The sequence below is a fragment of the Staurois parvus genome, unplaced genomic scaffold (assembly GCF_062004578.1).
Source record: "Staurois parvus isolate SC_StPar_1 unplaced genomic scaffold, SC_StPar_1.0 ptg000719l, whole genome shotgun sequence".
In the NCBI taxonomy this organism is placed as follows: Eukaryota; Metazoa; Chordata; class Amphibia; order Anura; family Ranidae; genus Staurois; species Staurois parvus.
In genome coordinates this window covers 6,979,291-6,998,364 of record NW_028318515.1, presented here as the reverse complement: position 1 = coordinate 6,998,364, position 19,074 = coordinate 6,979,291, and the positions used below count along the sequence as shown (strand labels likewise).

Here is a 19,074-nt window from a genome sequence, read left to right as displayed (position 1 = left end):
TGCCTCCATCTCCACAGCATACTGCCACGGTGCATCTGGGTCCTCTGTCTCTTCCTCCTCCTCCTCTACCAGATGCTCCTGCTCCTCCACTCCTGTCCGCTGAGTGGAAAAACCACCCATTTCACTCAATAATTCCTGAGCACCAATGTCCTCCTCTACCTCCTCCTCTTCTTCCTGTCCTGCCCCCACAGGGGTCATGTGGCGTTGAGATCTGTGCGCCACGTCTACCGCACCCTGACCAGCCATTGTTAACAGCATTTGTTCCAGGACGTGCAACAGAGGAATGACGTCGTTCATCCCATAGTCCTGCCGACTCACGAATAGCGTGGCCTCCTCAAAGGGCCTGAGCAAGCGCAGGTGTCACGCATGAGCTGCCAATGGCTGACATCTAAGTTACACAGGGAGTACCTTTATCCGCTTTTAACATCAGGAAATCTGTGATGGCCTTTTGCTGTTCGTAAAGGCGGTCTAACATATGTAGGGTTGAATTCCACCTTGTTGCAACGTCACAGCATGAGGAGTCGGTACGGGGGCCCATGGCAGATTACGGGCCTGGCAGCAGCAATGGGAGGCCCGTAATCTGCCAGCACCCTATGACAAAAAATGTAACACACCAGCAGTGTGAGGAGATCTGAAAGTGGCACATGGCAGAGTGTGGCGATGGAGACAGCAGCAATGGGAGGCTGTACAGGGACCCATGAGAGACTCTGGACCTGGCAGCAGCATGAAGAGGCGGTACAGGGGCCCATGGCAGATTACGGGCCTGGCAGCAGCAATGGGAGGCCCGTAATCTGCCAGCACCCTATGACAAAAAATTGAACACACCAGCAGTGTGTGAGGAGACCTGAAAGTGGCACATGGCAGAGTGTGGCGATGGAGACAGCAGCAATGGGAGGCCGTACAGGGACCCATGACAGACTCTGGACTTGGCAGCAGCATGAGGAGGCGGTATAGGGGCCCATGGCAGATTAGGGGCCTGGCAGCAGCTATGGGAGGCCCGTAATCTGCCAGCACCCTATGTCAAAAAATTGAACACACCAGCAGTGTGAGGAGAGCTGAAAGTGGCACATGGAAGAGTGTGGCGATGGAGACAGCAGCAATGGGAGGCCGTACAGGGACCCATGACAGACTCTGGACTTGGCAGCAGCATGAGGAGGCGGTATAGGGGCCCATGGCAGATTAGGGGCCTGGCAGCAGCTATGGGAGGCCCGTAATCTGCCAGCACCCTATGTCAAAAAATTTAACACACCAGCAGTGTGAGGAGACCTGAAAGTGGCACATGGCATGAGACACTGTGGACCTGGCAGCAGCATGAGGAGGCGGTACAGGGGCCCATGGCAGATTAGGGGCCTGGCAGCAGCTATGGGAGGCCCGTAATCTGCCAGCACCCTATGTCAAAAAATTGAACACACCAGCAGTGTGAGGAGACCTGAAAGTGGCACATGGAAGAGTGTGGCGATGGAGACAGCAGCAATGGGAGGCCGTACAGGGACCCATGACAGACTCTGGACTTGGCAGCAGCATGAGGAGGCGGTATAGGGGCCCATGGCAGATTATGGTCCTGGCAGCAGCTATGGGAGGCCCGTAATCTGCCAGCACCCTATGTCAAAAAATTGAACACACCAGCAGTGTGTGAGGAGAGCTGAAAGTGGCACATGGCAGAGTGTGGCGATGGAGACAGCAGCAATGGGAGGCCGTACAGGGACCCATGACAGACTCTGGACTTGGCAGCAGCATGAGGAGGCGGTATAGGGGCCCATGGCAGATTAGGGGCCTGGCAGCAGCTATGGGAGGCCCGTAATCTGCCAGCACCCTATGTCAAAAAATTGAACACACCAGCAGTGTGAGGAGACCTGAAAGTGGCACATGGCATGAGACACTGTGGACCTGGCAGCAGTATGAGGAGGCGGTACAGGGGCCCATGGCAGATTAGGGGCCTGGCAGCAGCTATGGGAGGCCCGTAATCTGCCAGCACCCTATGTCAAAAAATTGAACACACAGCAGTGTGAGGAGACCTGAAAGTGGCACATGGAAGAGTGTGGCGATGGAGACAGCAGCAATGGGAGGCCGTACAGGGACCCATGACAGACTCTGGACTTGGCAGCAGCATGAGGAGGCGGTATAGGGGCCCATGGCAGATTATGGTCCTGGCAGCAGCTATGGGAGGCCCGTAATCTGCCAGCACCCTATGTCAAAAAATTGAACACACCAGCAGTGTGTGAGGAGACCTGAAAGTGGCACATGGCAGAGTGTGGCGATGGAGACAGCAGCAATGGGAGGCCGTACAGGGACCCATGAGAGACTCTGGACTTCGCAGCAGCATGAGGAGGCGGTATAGGGGCCCATGGCAGATTAGGGGCCTGGCAGCAGCTATGGGAGGCCCGTAATCTGCCAGCACCCTATGACAAAAAATGGAACACACCAGCAGTGTGAGGAGACCTGAAAGTGGCACATGTTTGGGGCATGATTCATGGCGGATTTAGTCAGTTGTGTCAGGAACTGGTGGTTTGAAATCCAGACTAATCCACGCCTGATTCATTTTCACAAACGTGAGTCTCTCCACACTTTGGGTGGACAGTCGTGTCCTCCGCGGAGTTACAATACCTCCTGCCGCACTAAACACGCGCTCCGATGCCACGCTACTGGCCGGGCATGACAGCCTTTCAAGGGCAAATACAACTAGTTGGGGCCAAAGGTCAAGTTTCGTTGCCCAGTAGTCAAGGGGATTGTCTACCTCGGTTGGCAGGGTGCTGTCCAAGTACGCCTAAGCCTGTTGTTTGAGGTCCTGCTCCAGGTCCACCTGATGCTGCTGCTGCTGCGGCTGGTTAGTAGTTTCCTCACTGCGCTGGTGAAGAAAGCTACTCATCATCGACTGCAGACTGAGGCAGCTGCTGCTGGTGGAGCTGCCACTGCTCCTACCACCCCACCCCTCCCCTGCTGCCATGGCAGCGGAACGCGAGCGCACAGGGCCCACAGTGTCTGAGGATGGACGTTGGCGCAGAAAGGCAGAGACCAGCTGACTACATAGGTGGTTTTTATAGTACGTTATTTTGGCCTCCCTCTCAGCAGGTGTGAAAAAGGCCACCATTTTTGAACGGTAGCGAGGGTCCAACAAGGTGGACAGCCAAAAGTCATCCCTCTGTCTGATGGTTATTATTCGGCTGTCGGTACGCAAGCAAGCGAGCATGCTATGGGCCATTTGTGCCAAGGAATGCGAGGGACTCCCTGCCTCCATCTCCACAGCATACTGCCACGGTGCATCTGGGTCCTCTGTCTCTTCCTCCTCCTCCTCTACCAGATGCTCCTGCTCCTCCACTCCTGTCCGCTGAGTGGAAAAACCACCCATTTCACTCAATAATTCCTGAGCACCAATGTCCTCCTCTACATCCTCCTCTTCTTCCTGTCCTGCCCCCACAGGGGTCATGTGGCGTTGAGATCTGTGCGCCACGTCTACCGCACCCTGACCAGCCATTGTTAACAGCATTTGTTCCAGGACGTGCAACAGAGGAATGACGTCGTTCATCCCATAGTCCTGCCGACTCACGAATAGCGTGGCCTCCTCAAAGGGCCTGAGCAAGCGCAGGTGTCACGCATGAGCTGCCAATGGCTGACATCTAAGTTACACAGGGAGTACCTTTATCCGCTTTTAACATCAGGAAATCTGTGATGGCCTTTTGCTGTTCGTAAAGGCGGTCTAACATATGTAGGGTTGAATTCCACCTTGTTGCAACGTCACAGCATGAGGAGTCGGTACGGGGGCCCATGGCAGATTACGGGCCTGGCAGCAGCAATGGGAGGCCCGTAATCTGCCAGCACCCTATGACAAAAAATGTAACACACCAGCAGTGTGAGGAGATCTGAAAGTGGCACATGGCAGAGTGTGGCGATGGAGACAGCAGCAATGGGAGGCCGTACAGGGACCCATGAGAGACTCTGGACCTGGCAGCAGCATGAAGAGGCGGTACAGGGGCCCATGGCAGATTACGGGCCTGGCAGCAGCAATGGGAGGCCCGTAATCTGCCAGCACCCTATGACAAAAAATTGAACACACCAGCAGTGTGTGAGGAGACCTGAAAGTGGCACATGGCAGAGTGTGGCGATGGAGACAGCAGCAATGGGAGGCCGTACAGGGACCCATGACAGACTCTGGACTTGGCAGCAGCATGAGGAGGCGGTATAGGGGCCCATGGCAGATTAGGGGCCTGGCAGCAGCTATGGGAGGCCCGTAATCTGCCAGCACCCTATGTCAAAAAATTGAACACACCAGCAGTGTGAGGAGAGCTGAAAGTGGCACATGGAAGAGTGTGGCGATGGAGACAGCAGCAATGGGAGGCCGTACAGGGACCCATGACAGACTCTGGACTTGGCAGCAGCATGAGGAGGCGGTATAGGGGCCCATGGCAGATTAGGGGCCTGGCAGCAGCTATGGGAGGCCCGTAATCTGCCAGCACCCTATGTCAAAAAATTGAACACACCAGCAGTGTGAGGAGACCTGAAAGTGGCACATGGCATGAGACACTGTGGACCTGGCAGCAGCATGAGGAGGCGGTACAGGGGCCCATGGCAGATTAGGGGCCTGGCAGCAGCTATGGGAGGCCCGTAATCTGCCAGCACCCTATGTCAAAAAATTGAACACACCAGCAGTGTGAGGAGACCTGAAAGTGGCACATGGAAGAGTGTGGCGATGGAGACAGCAGCAATGGGAGGCCGTACAGGGACCCATGACAGACTCTGGACTTGGCAGCAGCATGAGGAGGCGGTATAGGGGCCCATGGCAGATTATGGTCCTGGCAGCAGCTATGGGAGGCCCGTAATCTGCCAGCACCCTATGTCAAAAAATTGAACACACCAGCAGTGTGTGAGGAGAGCTGAAAGTGGCACATGGCAGAGTGTGGCGATGGAGACAGCAGCAATGGGAGGCCGTACAGGGACCCATGACAGACTCTGGACTTGGCAGCAGCATGAGGAGGCGGTATAGGGGCCCATGGCAGATTAGGGGCCTGGCAGCAGCTATGGGAGGCCCGTAATCTGCCAGCACCCTATGTCAAAAAATTTAACACACCAGCAGTGTGAGGAGACCTGAAAGTGGCACATGGCATGAGACACTGTGGACCTGGCAGCAGCATGAGGAGGCGGTACAGGGGCCCATGGCAGATTAGGGGCCTGGCAGCAGCTATGGGAGGCCCGTAATCTGCCAGCACCCTATGTCAAAAAATTGAACACACCAGCAGTGTGAGGAGACCTGAAAGTGGCACATGGAAGAGTGTGGCGATGGAGACAGCAGCAATGGGAGGCCGTACAGGGACCCATGAGAGACTCTGGACTTCGCAGCAGCATGAGGAGGCGGTATAGGGGCCCATGGCAGATTAGGGGCCTGGCAGCAGCTATGGGAGGCCCGTAATCTGCCAGCACCCTATGACAAAAAATGGAACACACCAGCAGTGTGAGGAGACCTGAAAGTGGCACATGTTTGGGGCATGATTCATGGCGGATTTAGTCAGTTGTGTCAGGAACTGGTGGTTTGAAATCCAGACTAATCCACGCCTGATTCATTTTCACAAACGTGAGTCTCTCCACACTTTGGGTGGACAGTCGTGTCCTCCGCGGAGTTACAATACCTCCTGCCGCACTAAACACGCGCTCCAATGCCACGCTACTGGCCGGGCATGACAGCCTTTCAAGGGCAAATTCAGCTAGTTGGGGCCAAAGGTCAAGTTTCGTTGCCCAGTAGTCATGGGGATTGTCTACCTCGGTTGGCAGGGTGCTGTCCAAGTAGGCCCAAGCCTGTTGTTTGAGGTCCTGCTCCAGGTCCACCTGATGCTGCTGCGGCTGGTTAGTAGTTTCCTCACTGCGCTGGTGAAGAAAGCTACTCATCATCGACTGCAGACTGAGGCAGCCGCTGCTGGTGGAGCTACCACTGCTCCTACCACCCCACCCCTCCCCTGCTGCCATGGCAGCGGAACGCGAGCGCACAGGGCCCACAGTGTCTGAGGATGGACGTTGGCGCACAAAGGCAGAGACCAACTGACTACATAGGTGGTTTTTATAGTACGTTATTTTGGCCTCCCTCTCAGCAGGTGTGAAAAAGGCCACCATTTTTGAACGGTAGCGAGGGTCCACCAAGGTGGACAGCCAAAAGTCATCCCTCTGTCTGATGGTTATTATTCGGCTGTCGCTACGCAAGCAACCGAGCATGCTATGGGCCATTTGTGCCAAGGAATGCGAGGGACTCCCTGCCTCCATCTCCACAGCATACTGCCACGGTGCGTCTGGGTCCTCTGTCTCCTCCTCCTCCTCCTCTACCAGATGCTCCTGCTCCTCCACTCCTGTCCGCTGAGTGGAAAAACCACCCATTTCACTCAATAATTCCTGAGCACAAATGTCCTCCTCTACCTCCTCCTCTTCTTCCTGTCCTGCCCCCACAGGGGTCATGTGGCGTTGAGATCTGTGCGCCACGTCTACCGCACCCTGACCAGCCATTGTTAACAGCATTTGTTCCAGGACGTGCAACAAAGGAATGACGTCGTTCATCCCATAGTCCTGCCGACTCACGAATAGCGTGGCCTCCTCAAAGGGCCTGAGCAAGCGGCAGGTGTCACGCATGAGCTGCCAATGGCTGACATCGAAGTTACACAGGGGAGTACCTTTATCCGCTTGTAACATCAGGAAATCGGTGATGGCCTTTCGCTGTTCGTAAAGGCGGTCTAACATGTGTAGGGTTGAATTCCACCTTGTTGCAACGTCGCAGATCAGGCGATGCTGTGGAATTCCGTTCTGCCGCTGCAGCTCAAGGAGGGTGTGCTTTGCGGTGTAGGAATGGCTGAAATGCATGCAAAGTTTACGTGACATTTTAAGGATGTCTTGCAGTGGGATGGTGGATTTTAGGAACCACTTGACAACCAGATTGAACACATGAGCCATGCATGGCGCATGGCACAACCTTCCTTGACGCAGAGCAGACACCATGTTCTTTCCGTTGCCGGTCAACATGGTTCCGATTTTCAGTTTGCGCGGAGACAGCCATCTGTCGATTTCTCTGTTCATTACACTGAGAAGTTCCTCCCCTGTGTGACTACGTTCGCCAAGGCATACCAGGTGCAGCACAGCGTGACACCGTTGCGCCCTGCACATGTGATATGCCGGTCGGGTAATGGGACTTGGCACGGGGGTGGCGGCTGAGGACACGAAGGAAGAAGAGGTGGTAGAGGCGGACATCTTTTGTGGACCAAGGACGTGCAAACGTGGAGGCAAAAGCGGCGTGACCTGTCCAAGTTGCTGGTGCGGCTGTGACGGCACCACGTTCACCCAGTGGGCCGTAAATGACATGTACTGTCCCTGACTGTAGTTACAGCTCCACACGTCGGCGCTGCCGTGCACTTTGGCAGAGACCGACATGCTCAAAGACTGGCCCACCATCTCTTCTACATGTGAATGCAGGGCTGGCACTGCCTTTTTGGCGAAGAAATGACGGCTTGGCACTCTCCACCGCGGCGCGGCACAAGCCATCATTTCTCGGAAAGGTGCTGAGTCCACCACTTGGAAAGGGAGGGACTGCAGCACCAGCAACTTGGACAGGAGGACGCTCAGCTTTTGCACCGTCGGGTGCGTGCTCGCAAACTGTTGTCTCTTGGAAACGGATTCCAAGAAAGACTGCTGACGGAATCCGTGAAGAGGAGTAGCAGGAGAAGGAGCATCTGAACGAGCGAAAGATGCCAACGAGCGACAACTCCCCTCAGCAGAGGTGTTGGAGCCTTGACTGGCTGATAGAGGGCGATTGACGTCGGGTGACGGAGCAAGTAACGGAGCGGGTGATGGAGCGGGGGCTGGGGCGGGCAGAACCGCCGTATCTTTATCACGGTTTTCCCAGGCCACCAAATGGCGACGCTGCATATGCTGCCGCAACGCTGTAGTCCCAACATGGGCCCCCTGGCCACGCTTGACTTTCTGGCCACATAGTCGACATACGGCTACGTTTACTTCCTCGGGCAGCTTGACAAAAAATTGCCACACCGCCGAGTAGGAAACTTTGCCCCCGATACTCCTCACTGGCTGACTGCTGCTTCCTCCGTGCACACCGGCACCACTACTGGCCGTGGTGGTAGGCTGCAGTGGAGCTGGTGCTGTACTCCGTGGCCGTTTGCCTCCACTGACACTGCTGCGACCCTGCTGCCTCCTGGGCAACCCACCGACTGTTTTGCTCGCTGCCAAGCTGGCACCCTCTTCTCCTGATGATGCGGAAGCAATAGCCTGATGACGACGAGGCTGCCAAGTGCGATCAGCCTCATCATCATCAATTAGGGTCTCCGCCTCACTACTAGCCCCCTTGGCTGCGTGTGGGTCAGGAGACAGACCTGTCTCTAGACCGGCTACCGAGCCACTCTCCTCGCCACTACTTCTTCGCCTGGCTGCTGAAGAGGCGGATGTCTCCCCCCGTTCCTGACCGCCCTCTGTTAGCTCTTCCTCACTGTACAGTGGGGCTGAGCCCACAGCATGCGATACTTCGCTTGGTGAGGGAACACCAAAGGACAGGGGCAGGTAGAGGACACGTGATTTCAGTGGGCTTGCGCCCGGGCCATGCCAACTAACGGTTGTGTCTGACGTACCCACCGACCGTTGGCTGTAGGTGTCAGAGGTGACCTGGGAAGAGGAAGACGACCGAGCCAACCAATCGATGACGGCAGGGTTGTCGGTGGAGACACGACCGCTGGATGACACCGGGAGCACTGGCCTCTGGCTGCGAATAGTGCTGCCTCGACCCCTTCCTCTGCTGCCACGTCTGCTCACTCCTAAAACATTGCCTCCTCTGCCACTCCTCTGCATGTTGTCTGACATACTCTTTAATTAAACGATTCTGTGTCCCTGAGTAACAATTCTGTGTCTGTCCCTGAGTAACAATTCTGTGTCCCTGAGTAACATTTCTGTGGCCCTAAGTAACAGTTCTGTGGCCCTCAGTAACAATTCTGTGTCCCTCAGTAACAATTCTGTGTCCCTCAGTAACAATTCTGTGTCTGTCCCTGAGTAACAATTCTGTGTCTGTCCCTGAGTAACAATTCTGTGTCCCTGAGTAACGTTTCTCTGGCCCTAAGTAACAGTTCTGTGGCCCTCAGTAACAATTCTGTGTCCCTCAGTAACAATTCTGTGTCTGTCCCTGAGTAACAATTCTGTGTCCCTGAGTAACAATTCTGTGTCCCTGAGTAACAATTCCGTGTCCCTGAGTAACAATTCTGTGTCCCTGAGTAACAATTCTGTGTCTGTCCCTGAGTAACAATTCTGTGTCCCTAAGTAACGTTTCTGTGGCCCTAAGTAACGGTTCTGTGGCCCTCAGTAACAAATCTGTGTCCCTCAGTAACAATTCTGTGTCTGTCCCTGAGTAACAATTCTGTGTCCCTAAGTAACGTTTCTGTGGCCCTAAGTAACGTTTCTGTGGCCCTAAGTAACGATTCTGTGGCCCTAAGTAACGTTTCTGTAGCCCTAAGTAACGTTTCTGTGGCCCCAAGTAACGTTTCTGTGGCCCTAAGTAACAGTTCTGTGGCCCTCAGTAACAGTTCTGTGGCCCTCAGTAACAATTCTGTGTCCCTCAGTAACAATTCTGTATCTGTCCCTAAGTAACAATTCTGTGTCCCTAAGTAACGTTTCTGTGTCCCTAAGTAACATTTCTGTGGCCCTAAGTAACGTTTCTGTGGCCCTAAGTAACGTTTCTGTGGCCCTAAGTAACAGTTCTGTTGCCCTCAGTAACAGTTCTGTGGCCCTCAGTAACAATTCTGTGTCCCTCAGTAACAATTCTGTGTCTGTCCCTGAGTAACAATTCTGTGTCCCTAAGTAACGTTTCTGTGTCCCTAAGTAACGTTTCTGTGGCCCTAAGTAACGATTCTGTGGCCCTAAGTAACGATTCTGTGGCCCTAAGTAACGTTTCTGTAGCCCTAAGTAACGTTTCTGTGGCCCTAAGTAACGTTTCTGTGGCCCTAAGTAACAGTTCTGTGGCCCTCAGTAACAGTTCTGTGGCCCTCAGTAACAATTCTGTGTCCCTAAGTAACAATTCTGTGTCTGTCCCTGAGTAACAATTCTGTGTCCCTAAGTAACGTTTCTGTGGCCCTAAGTAACGGTTCTGTGGCCCTCAGTAACAATTCTGTGTCCCTCAGTAACAATTCTGTGTCTGTCCCTAAGTAACAATTCTGTGGCCCTAAGTAACAATTCTGTGGCCCTAAGTAACGTTTCTGTGTCCCTCAGTAACAATTCTGTATCCCTCAGTAACAATTCTGTGTCTGTCCCTGAGTAACAATTCTGTGTCCCTAAGTAACAATTCTGTGGCCCTAAGTAAAGTTTCTGTGGCCCTAAGTAACAGTTCTGTGGCCCTCAGTAACAGTTCTGTGGCCCTCAGTAACAATTCTGTGTCCCTCAGTAACAATTCTGTGTCTGTCCCTGAGTAACAATTCTGTGTCCCTAAGTAACGTTTCTGTGGCCCTAAGTAACGGTTCTGTGGCCCTCAGTAACAATTCTGTGTCCCTCAGTAACAATTCTGTGTCTGTCCCTAAGTAACAATTCTGTGGCCCTAAGTAACGTTTCTGTGGCCCTAAGTAACGTTTCTGTGTCCCTCAGTAACAATTCTGTATCCCTCAGTAACAATTCTGTGTCTGTCCCTGAGTAACAATTCTGTGTCCCTAAGTAACAATTCTGTGGCCCTAAGTAAAGTTTCTGTGGCCCTAAGTAACGTTTCTGTGGCCCTAAGTAACGATTCTGTGGCCCTAAGTAACGTTTCTGTGGCCCTAAGTAACGTTTCTGTGGCACTCAGTAACAAATCTGTGTCCCTCAGTAACAATTCTGTGTCTGTTCCTAAGTAACAATTCTGTGGCCCTAAGTAACGTTTCTGTGGCCCTAAGTAACGGTTCTGTGTCCCTCAGTAACAATTCTGTATCCCTCAATAACAATTCTGTGTCTTTCCCTAAGTAACAATTCTGTGGCCCTAAGTAACGTTTCTGTGGCCCTAAGTAACGGTTCTGTGGCCCTCAGTAACAATTCTGTGTCCCTCAATAACAATTCTGTGTCTGTCCCTAAGTAACAATTCTGTGGCTCTAAGTAACGTTTCTGTGGCCCTAAGTAACGTTTCTGTGGCCCTAAGTAACGATTCTGTTGCCCTCAGTAACAATTCTGTATCCCTCAGTAACAATTCTGTGTCTGTCCCTGAGTAACAATTCTGTGTCCCTAAGTAACGTTTCTGTGGCCCTAACTAACGATTCTGTGGCCCTAAGTAACGTTTCTGTGGCCCTAAGTAACGTTTCTGTGGCCCCAAGTAACGATTCTGTGGCCCTCAGTAACAAATCTGTGTCCCTCAGTAACAATTCTGTGTCTGTCCCTAAGTAACAATTCTGTGGCCCTAAGTAACGATTCTGTGGCCCTCAGTAACAAATCTGTGTCCCTCAGTAACAATTCTGTGTCTGTCCCTAAGTAACAATTCTGTGGCCCTAAGTAACGTTTCTGTGGCCCTAAGTAACGGTTCTGTGGCCCTCAGTAACAATTCTGTGTCCCTCAATAACAATTCTGTGTCTGTCCCTAAGTAACAATTCTGTGGCCCTAAGTAACGTTTCTGTGGCCCTAAGTAACGATTCTGTGGCCCTCAGTAACAAATCTGTGTCCCTCAGTAACAATTCTGTGTCTGTCCCTAAGTAACAATTCTGTGGCCCTAAGTAACGATTCTGTGGCCCTCAGTAACAAATCTGTGTCCCTCAGTAACAATTCTGTGTCTGTCCCTAAGTAACAATTCTGTGGCCCTAAGTAACGTTTCTGTGGCCCTAAGTAACGATTCTGTGGCCCTCAGTAACAATTCTTTATCCCTCAGTAACAATTCTGTCTGTCCCTGAGTAACAATTCTGTGTCCCTAAGTAACGTTTCTGTGGCCCTAACTAACGATTCTGTGGCCCTAAGTAACGTTTCTGTGGCCCTATGTAACGTTTCTATGGCCCTAAGTAACGATTCTGTGGCCCTAACTAACGTTTCTGTGTCCCTAAGTAACGTTTCTCTGTCCCTAACTCTCTCCCTGAATACAGCCAGGTCTGCCTCTGTTGAATGACTGGAGGCAAATGGAGAATTCTAAAATGGCCGCCATTTATAGCTCGACCATTACACTGTGCTGGCTGGCTGCTGATTGGCTAATGCGATCACATGTCATGAATGAATGCATTATGGATCAGCGCGCCTTGTCTGCGCGCCTTCCCAGACATCCCCGCTCCGTCGCCGCACATGTTGCCGCCATTTTAGGAAAAATTTCGATTCGCGCATCCGAAGTCTGCTTATTTTCGGATTCGCTCATCTCTAATTACAATCCTCTTTATGAAGATGGAAAATTGCTCCACAATGATTTTCAATTCAGGAGAAGTCACCAGGTCTCTCTTCGTCTCTTAATACCTTCATTAAAGAAGGCTGTATGGAGACATCTTACACATTTGTATGACAACTTTGGTCTTTCATTAATATATGCTGACTATTACTTATAATATTATTTTCTAGCAGAAACTCTTTTGTGTTTTTTTTTTAAATCAAAATCTTAATTATCTTCCTGACTGTGGAAGTTAAACTAACCAGTCTGCAGTTACTTTGTGTTCAGATTGTTTTTCAGAAGTGTTTGACAGGCAGTAAGGAGGCAATGTTACTTACTCTCTGCCTTTTTTAACCCCCTAAAATCCACACTACTGTGTTGCAACCGTGTGTATTGCACACAGTTGTAGGGCTGTTGCAAAGCAGCCCCAAACACTTGAATGAGTGAATTTGTTAAGATGATCTTTTGCTGTAGGCAGGCAGAAACATTTCCGTACTCTTTCCCAGTGATCACTCTGCAATGCTGCATGTGTATTGAAAAAGTTTCCTGGGTTTGTATCAAAGTGTGTAACCGTGCATTGCATTACCACAGTATGACAATGTAAAAGGTACCTTCATGATTAAATTAGGTGCTAGCACATCTGAACAAAGATTGTGCAAACCAAACCTTGGCATAAACTTTGAGGATAACTGTACAGCCAGCTCAGAAGAGAGGTAGGACTACAACTCCCTACGGTGGCTGAAAGAAAGAACACCACCAAACTATAGGGAGGGGGACAGAGGTGCTTGTGTCCAGAGTCCACGGCTGCTATCTGAATCCATGCTGCTCAGGAGAGGACAGATGGCTACTGCGACTGGGTGCTGGCTGAAGGGGTAAGAATTCAGAGACCGTCTATTGTGGTGAGAGACCTCTAAGCCTTGGAGTTTTCTTGTTTTTGAGACTATGCTGCATTTGCATGGAAGATGCTAGTTTTGCATGAAAAACTGATTGCATGTAAGCACCCCATTAGTGTGAAACAGTTTACCTCAATCCACTAACTTTCACTTTTGCTAGCCAGCCTGGTCTGTTGAAAAAAGTTGAAAAGTTGAAAGTTGAAAGAGTTGACAAATAAAAGCAAAATAAAAATAAAAGTAGGTAAGAAAGATAAGTTACGGAGGGCGGGGGGACAGGGGAAGCGCCAAGAATTCAGCTACTACTAAATATAAGTCCAATGAGGTGCATGTAACCTTATAGACTTATTTCTTTAATTAACAGTTTACATTTTTTTCTGAGTTCCAGGAGCATAACTATTGCTATACATCAAGCACTCTGATGCTAGACTCTCTGGTCTCAGCTTCAGGAGGCTGCAGAGTTGAATGTAGTTGCTAAGCCTGCCCCTCTTCTCCATTTGCCCAAACACAAAGCGCTTTGTATTAACTCCTTCCCGCCCGGCCTACTGTACAATGACGGCCGAGTGGGAACCCTATTATCCTGGGAGGACATCATATGACCGTGTTCTGGCACGATCTGTCACCAGCTGTGTCCCGTGGATCATTACTGTCATTACCGCTGCCAGTGTCATGTGATCACTATGACCAATTACAGCAGATCACATGACAGTTGTAAACAATGAATGTCTTCCTTACATGCCATTCACAGCTTACAACGGTGCTGTAAGCTGTGATTGGTCACAGTGATCACATGTACAGACTGGGCCAATCACAACCCATCTGTAGCATGTGATCAGCTATGGCCAATCACAGCCGATCAAACAAAAATCACTGAATGAATCAGTTTTATTCAGTAAAACTGCTTGCTAATACCAATGTAGTTTGTTGGTATGAGCAATCATAATGTGTAAAAAAAATCCTGATCACTTTCCCAGAGTAGTACAATGTTGCTATGGTATCATTTTATTGCTCTGGTCACAGGAGTAGAAAAAAAATAGTAAATTTTTTTTAAAAAGTAATAAAAAATGAAAAAAAAAATTTAAATGAAAAACTTTTTATAAAAATTATTTTTTTTTGTTTTTACATGCTGTGGCCAGTCAGTGTCTCTGATCACTGCCACACCAGTTATATAATGACTCTGTACTGCATTGGTGACAGTATGTAAACAAAAAAAATGTGAAAATGTTTTTTTCATTTCTTCATTGTCCACAAAATTATGACAAAAAATTACAACTTAAAAAAACTCCCCATGCCTCTTACTAAACACCTCAGACTATCTACTTTCTGAAAAGCGGTTATTTTGGGGGTATTTGTACTGTCCTGGTGTTTTTGGGTCTCAAGAAATGAGATCAGTTATCAGTACATCAGGATTTATCAATTATTAGATGTATACCATAGTTTGTGAACTTTCCTTTCAACTAAATAAACACTGGTTTGGGTTATTTTCATCAAAGACATGTAGTAGAATACATTTTTGTGTAGAAAGATTATTTATTTGCAAAATGTTATAACAGAAACAAGGAAAAACGAATTTATTTTCAAAATTTTCAGTCTTTAGCACAAAAAAAAAAATCAGTGGTGATTAAATACCAGCAAAAGATATCTCTATTTGTGTGAAAAAAATTATAAAAATTTCATATGGGTGCATGACCCCGCAATTGTCGTTTAAATTGCAACAGCGCTGAAAGGTGAAAATTGGAAAAGTGGTTGAGGTAACTTATTCATTCATCGTATTAAGGGAACTCATTCACAGAATACAAAGGCTTCTGTGAATGGGCAGCAGAGGGCAGGGGTGGGCAGAAATGCTGTGAAGGAGCAGATGTAAATTAAAACGATAAGTCCATAAGGTTGCATGCAACTCATTGGACCTAACACATAGTATGCAACACATTTGACATAGTGGCTGAATTCCTGAAGTTTAGCTAGACAGACTACATCATCTATAGTATGCCATTTTTGATTTTGCAAACATCCATTTGGTAATTGTTTTTATATATGATTGGGCATTATAAAGTGAATACAGCTTCAACTTAGTCACTTAACAATATTAACATGCACTTTGCAAAGTGAATATTCACCTTAACAGTCTCTACTCTTTTTGTAAACCACATCAATGTGTCTTTTATCACTCTGCAGGTGGAGTTGGTAATAATCATATCTCCTCATGCAGGGGATGGAGGCCACAGCAATATTAATGGTGTGGAAATGAAAAGTCTGAATTTGCAGGATTCACTTCAGGCAGACTGAAAGTAAGGAATATGGCTGTAGAACAGGGTAAGTAATAAAAGCATTAACACTAGGTTGGTTCACAGTTTCGTCTTATAAATAGAAATTTATCAAAAAAATAAAGTTAGGCTTTAAAACACACTGAATACAATAAAATAGACTGTTGAAGGGTGTTAGGGATGACATCTGCCTCCCCTCCCCATCCACATTCCAAAACTGGCATTTGTTGTTAGAAGCCATTATAATGGATACAGTGGACGCAGTTTATTGTGATACCATGAAACATACAAAAAATAAATACAGTATATTGAATGGAATGATCCTGGCTCCATATCAACCAGATGGCATACAAAGAAAGACGCAGATGCAGAGGGAAAGGATAATAAAGTTACTATTGTGAAAATATGTGGTCAGGAGCAGCAAAAGCCAATTCATTTTATGGTTGATGCTGGAAATGAATGTACTGTAGCCTGTAAGCAGATGGAGGCACCATTAACAAAAGTGCTTTTATGATTTCCCTCTATAGCTTTAACAGTTATTGATACAACTCAAGCTGATGCACGATAGAATGGCACCCTACCTGTTACGAGGGCTTGGTCCTATTCTTTGACAGGCCACAGTTGAAGTGGAATGTTTTCCTCCATTTCCCAGTTCTTGCTTAACGTCCCACTGCCGAGCATCACTGATCTTCACGTTCAGAATGTTGACACCTTTCTTCACCTTGGTCCTGTGGTGACAGATACAACATCACATTGATGTATTCTTTTACATCAATATAGTGAGAAGAGTTCCATCTCTTTTTCAGTTTAATTCTTACTTGCCAAAGCCATTATGAAATATGGACACATTTACTGAAGACCAGTATATCTTCACAAAAGAAAATTATTGTAGCCATTAAATCATCCCATCCCAATATTGTCAGAAACATCTAAATACAGATTAATAGTAAATTAACTTTGAATTAGTTGTAAAAGTGGTACACATTTTGTACAAATTTTATTAAATGTACATCATATTCTTATTGGCTACCATTAGCTTGTATATGCGTTAACCCTTTTCATATCTAAATAATGATTTCAATATAGAATATCTTCCCTATATAGATCAACTGGAATTGTTATAGTAATTATAGTTCATATACTGTAGATGTATTTATAAATTAAAGAAATATGCTAATCATTTGAAATGTTTCCAGCTATAACACTTTATGATAAACATCCCCTAAATCCTATGTATAGTTGAAATTTGATAGTGGGAGTATTGAAGAAGGCAGAGAACTTCAATAGCTCTATCCATTGTGTAAATCGCCCAGTAATATGTTGGTGTTGAATAAATAAAGGGCATTAATAAAAAAATGACTGAGTGACAAAAGGATTGATTTACTAAAAGCAAATAGGCTATTCACTTTAAAAGGATATTTTCAATGAATAACGTCAAGCTCTTCTGACTTCCATCATCCAATCTTGCAAAAAATCAAGCAAAAATATTGTGTTTCTTTATTTTATTTTATTTTCCTTGCACTTGATTGCCTTTAGTAAATCAACCCCCCTCCAAACAATCCAGTTTCTGCAAGCATTATATGCACAACAGACTTGACAGCATCATGTTTCAGACAATGGGGGTGGGGGGATAGTGGGAAATAAGAAGGCATGTAAAATCTAGGCATGTCTAGAAAAAGGTTCAGAAATCACAATCATCATGTTAAAGTAAATGTGTCACTACTGATAGATTTGTAAACTGAGGACAAATATTAAAAGTAGGCACCAAGTAGTATCAGCATGTATTTTAGCATCCCTTGTGGAGGCCCTGGGAGCTCTAAAACCTCAATATCAGCTTTTCAGCCTGGAAAATCCAAGTTCAAAATCAAGTCAGTGCCCACCATCTGTAATGTGCCCCTTTACTGGCTGGAGACATCCTGTGCTGAATTAGGTATCGGACAACAGGTAAAGCCAACCATAGACGTTCAAATCTCGGCCAGTTCCGCAGGGACCAGCTGAGATTCGAACTATGTATGGGCAGGCTGAATGTACAGAAATTGATTAATCAATCAACTTGGGTACAACCAGCCTGTCCGATTTTACCTGCAATTATTGCTAGTGGCTATTATAGCCACTAGCAGTAATCACTGTGTTCTCCCTGTGTTTGCTCAGAGGGAGGGATTCCCTCATCAACACTGACCTGTGGCTGCAGGAAAGAAAATTGCTCCATCTATGGCTGCCTTAAGAGCTTCAAAGCTGGAGCTGAAAGCTGCAATTAGGATATAAAGAACCCTACGTTTCAGTGATTCTGGGGTGCTGTCAACTTTACATTTTTGCTGTCAGGTTATAAAGCTATCTGTTTCACGTTAAATTTGTTAAATATCATGAGGGGTATGCATAGCCAATAAGTGCTTGTTAGTTAAATATAAGTGTTTCGAAATTCTACTTTTTTATTAGGAAACTCAAACCAGTATGAATAGTTAATTTTTGGGAGAGCCCCATCAGGCCTCTGGGCTTTTGGAGCCTTCTTATAGTAAAAGTAATTTGTGTCTCCATTTCCTCTTACAAGGACACAGAGGATATATGACCTTTCCACATAAAGTCTCAGTAATCCCAAATCTTTATTTGGTGTCATCACGTGTAAAATTATTGTCTCTCCCTGTCTCTGTAACTTTTTCATCATTCCTGTTTTCAATGCTAGTAAATACCTGGTTGATCCTGTCATTTTAATAGACCTCCATATTCTGAATGGCAACACAATAGCAGCCAATCATGTGTATCCACTGTTGCCACTCGCAACAGTCATGCTCTTTTAAAATCCCTGTAAAGAACACATTCACCTCCTCCTTTCTGCTCTGGAAGCAACCTCTCATGACTCTTTTGTTAGCAAGGAGGCAGCTCAAGCAGGTTGTTTGACATATTCTCCCTCTACCCTGCTCTCCACCCCACATAACAATCACCATTGGATTGTTTAGAGACTCCAGCAGGCATGATTGACAGACCCTCTCTTCTCAGCTGCTAGTTTCCTCCCTACCATGGGAAAAAATTAAACTTCCGGCAGGAATGTTTTCAGGCTGCATCAGAGGTTCAGTGATTGCATCTCCCATGAATTTCACAGCGTGGCATGGAGCAACCACTTAAATGTCACATGGCCATGCGTGAATAATTGGAAAAAGGTATATGGACTTAATTTTTTATCTTATTCTATTCTTTTCTATAAATCAGCCTAAATAGGAATCATCATCTTATTTTGCTTGTATATCTTACTGTATTTATTGAAATATGTTTACATTTCAAATTCGAATTAATTTTTCAAATTCATATAATTGTTTCATAATAATTTATTTTGGATTTGTTGACATTTGTTATTATTGTCATTCAGAAATTTGCATACAACCAAATCTCCGAATAACTAAAATTTTGTCTGAATTTCGATTCATAAATAAACAAATTGCACATGTCTAGAAATAATGACATAAGTTAAATAGAACTGAGAATTCTAACCAATGAAATACTTGAGAGATATGAGCATGCAATTTTTCATGGTCACAATCGCACAAAATTAAAATGTCAGTTTTTGGTTTGAGATGACATTTATTGATATTTAAAGCATAAATTTGTGCTAAACAAA

General features: G+C 47.2%; 1 protein-coding gene across 1 annotated transcript in view; it reads right to left on the bottom strand.

Moving 5' to 3' along the window:
* TMEM132C (transmembrane protein 132C) overlaps positions 1 to 19,074 on the bottom strand; it is a 681,352-nt gene that overhangs the window by 312,144 nt on the left and 350,134 nt on the right. Inside the window, exon 3 of the mRNA XM_089653717.1 lies at positions 16,046 to 16,192. Coding sequence (XP_089509843.1) covers positions 16,046 to 16,192 — 147 coding nt within the window. The remainder of the gene's footprint in view (positions 1 to 16,045; positions 16,193 to 19,074) is intronic.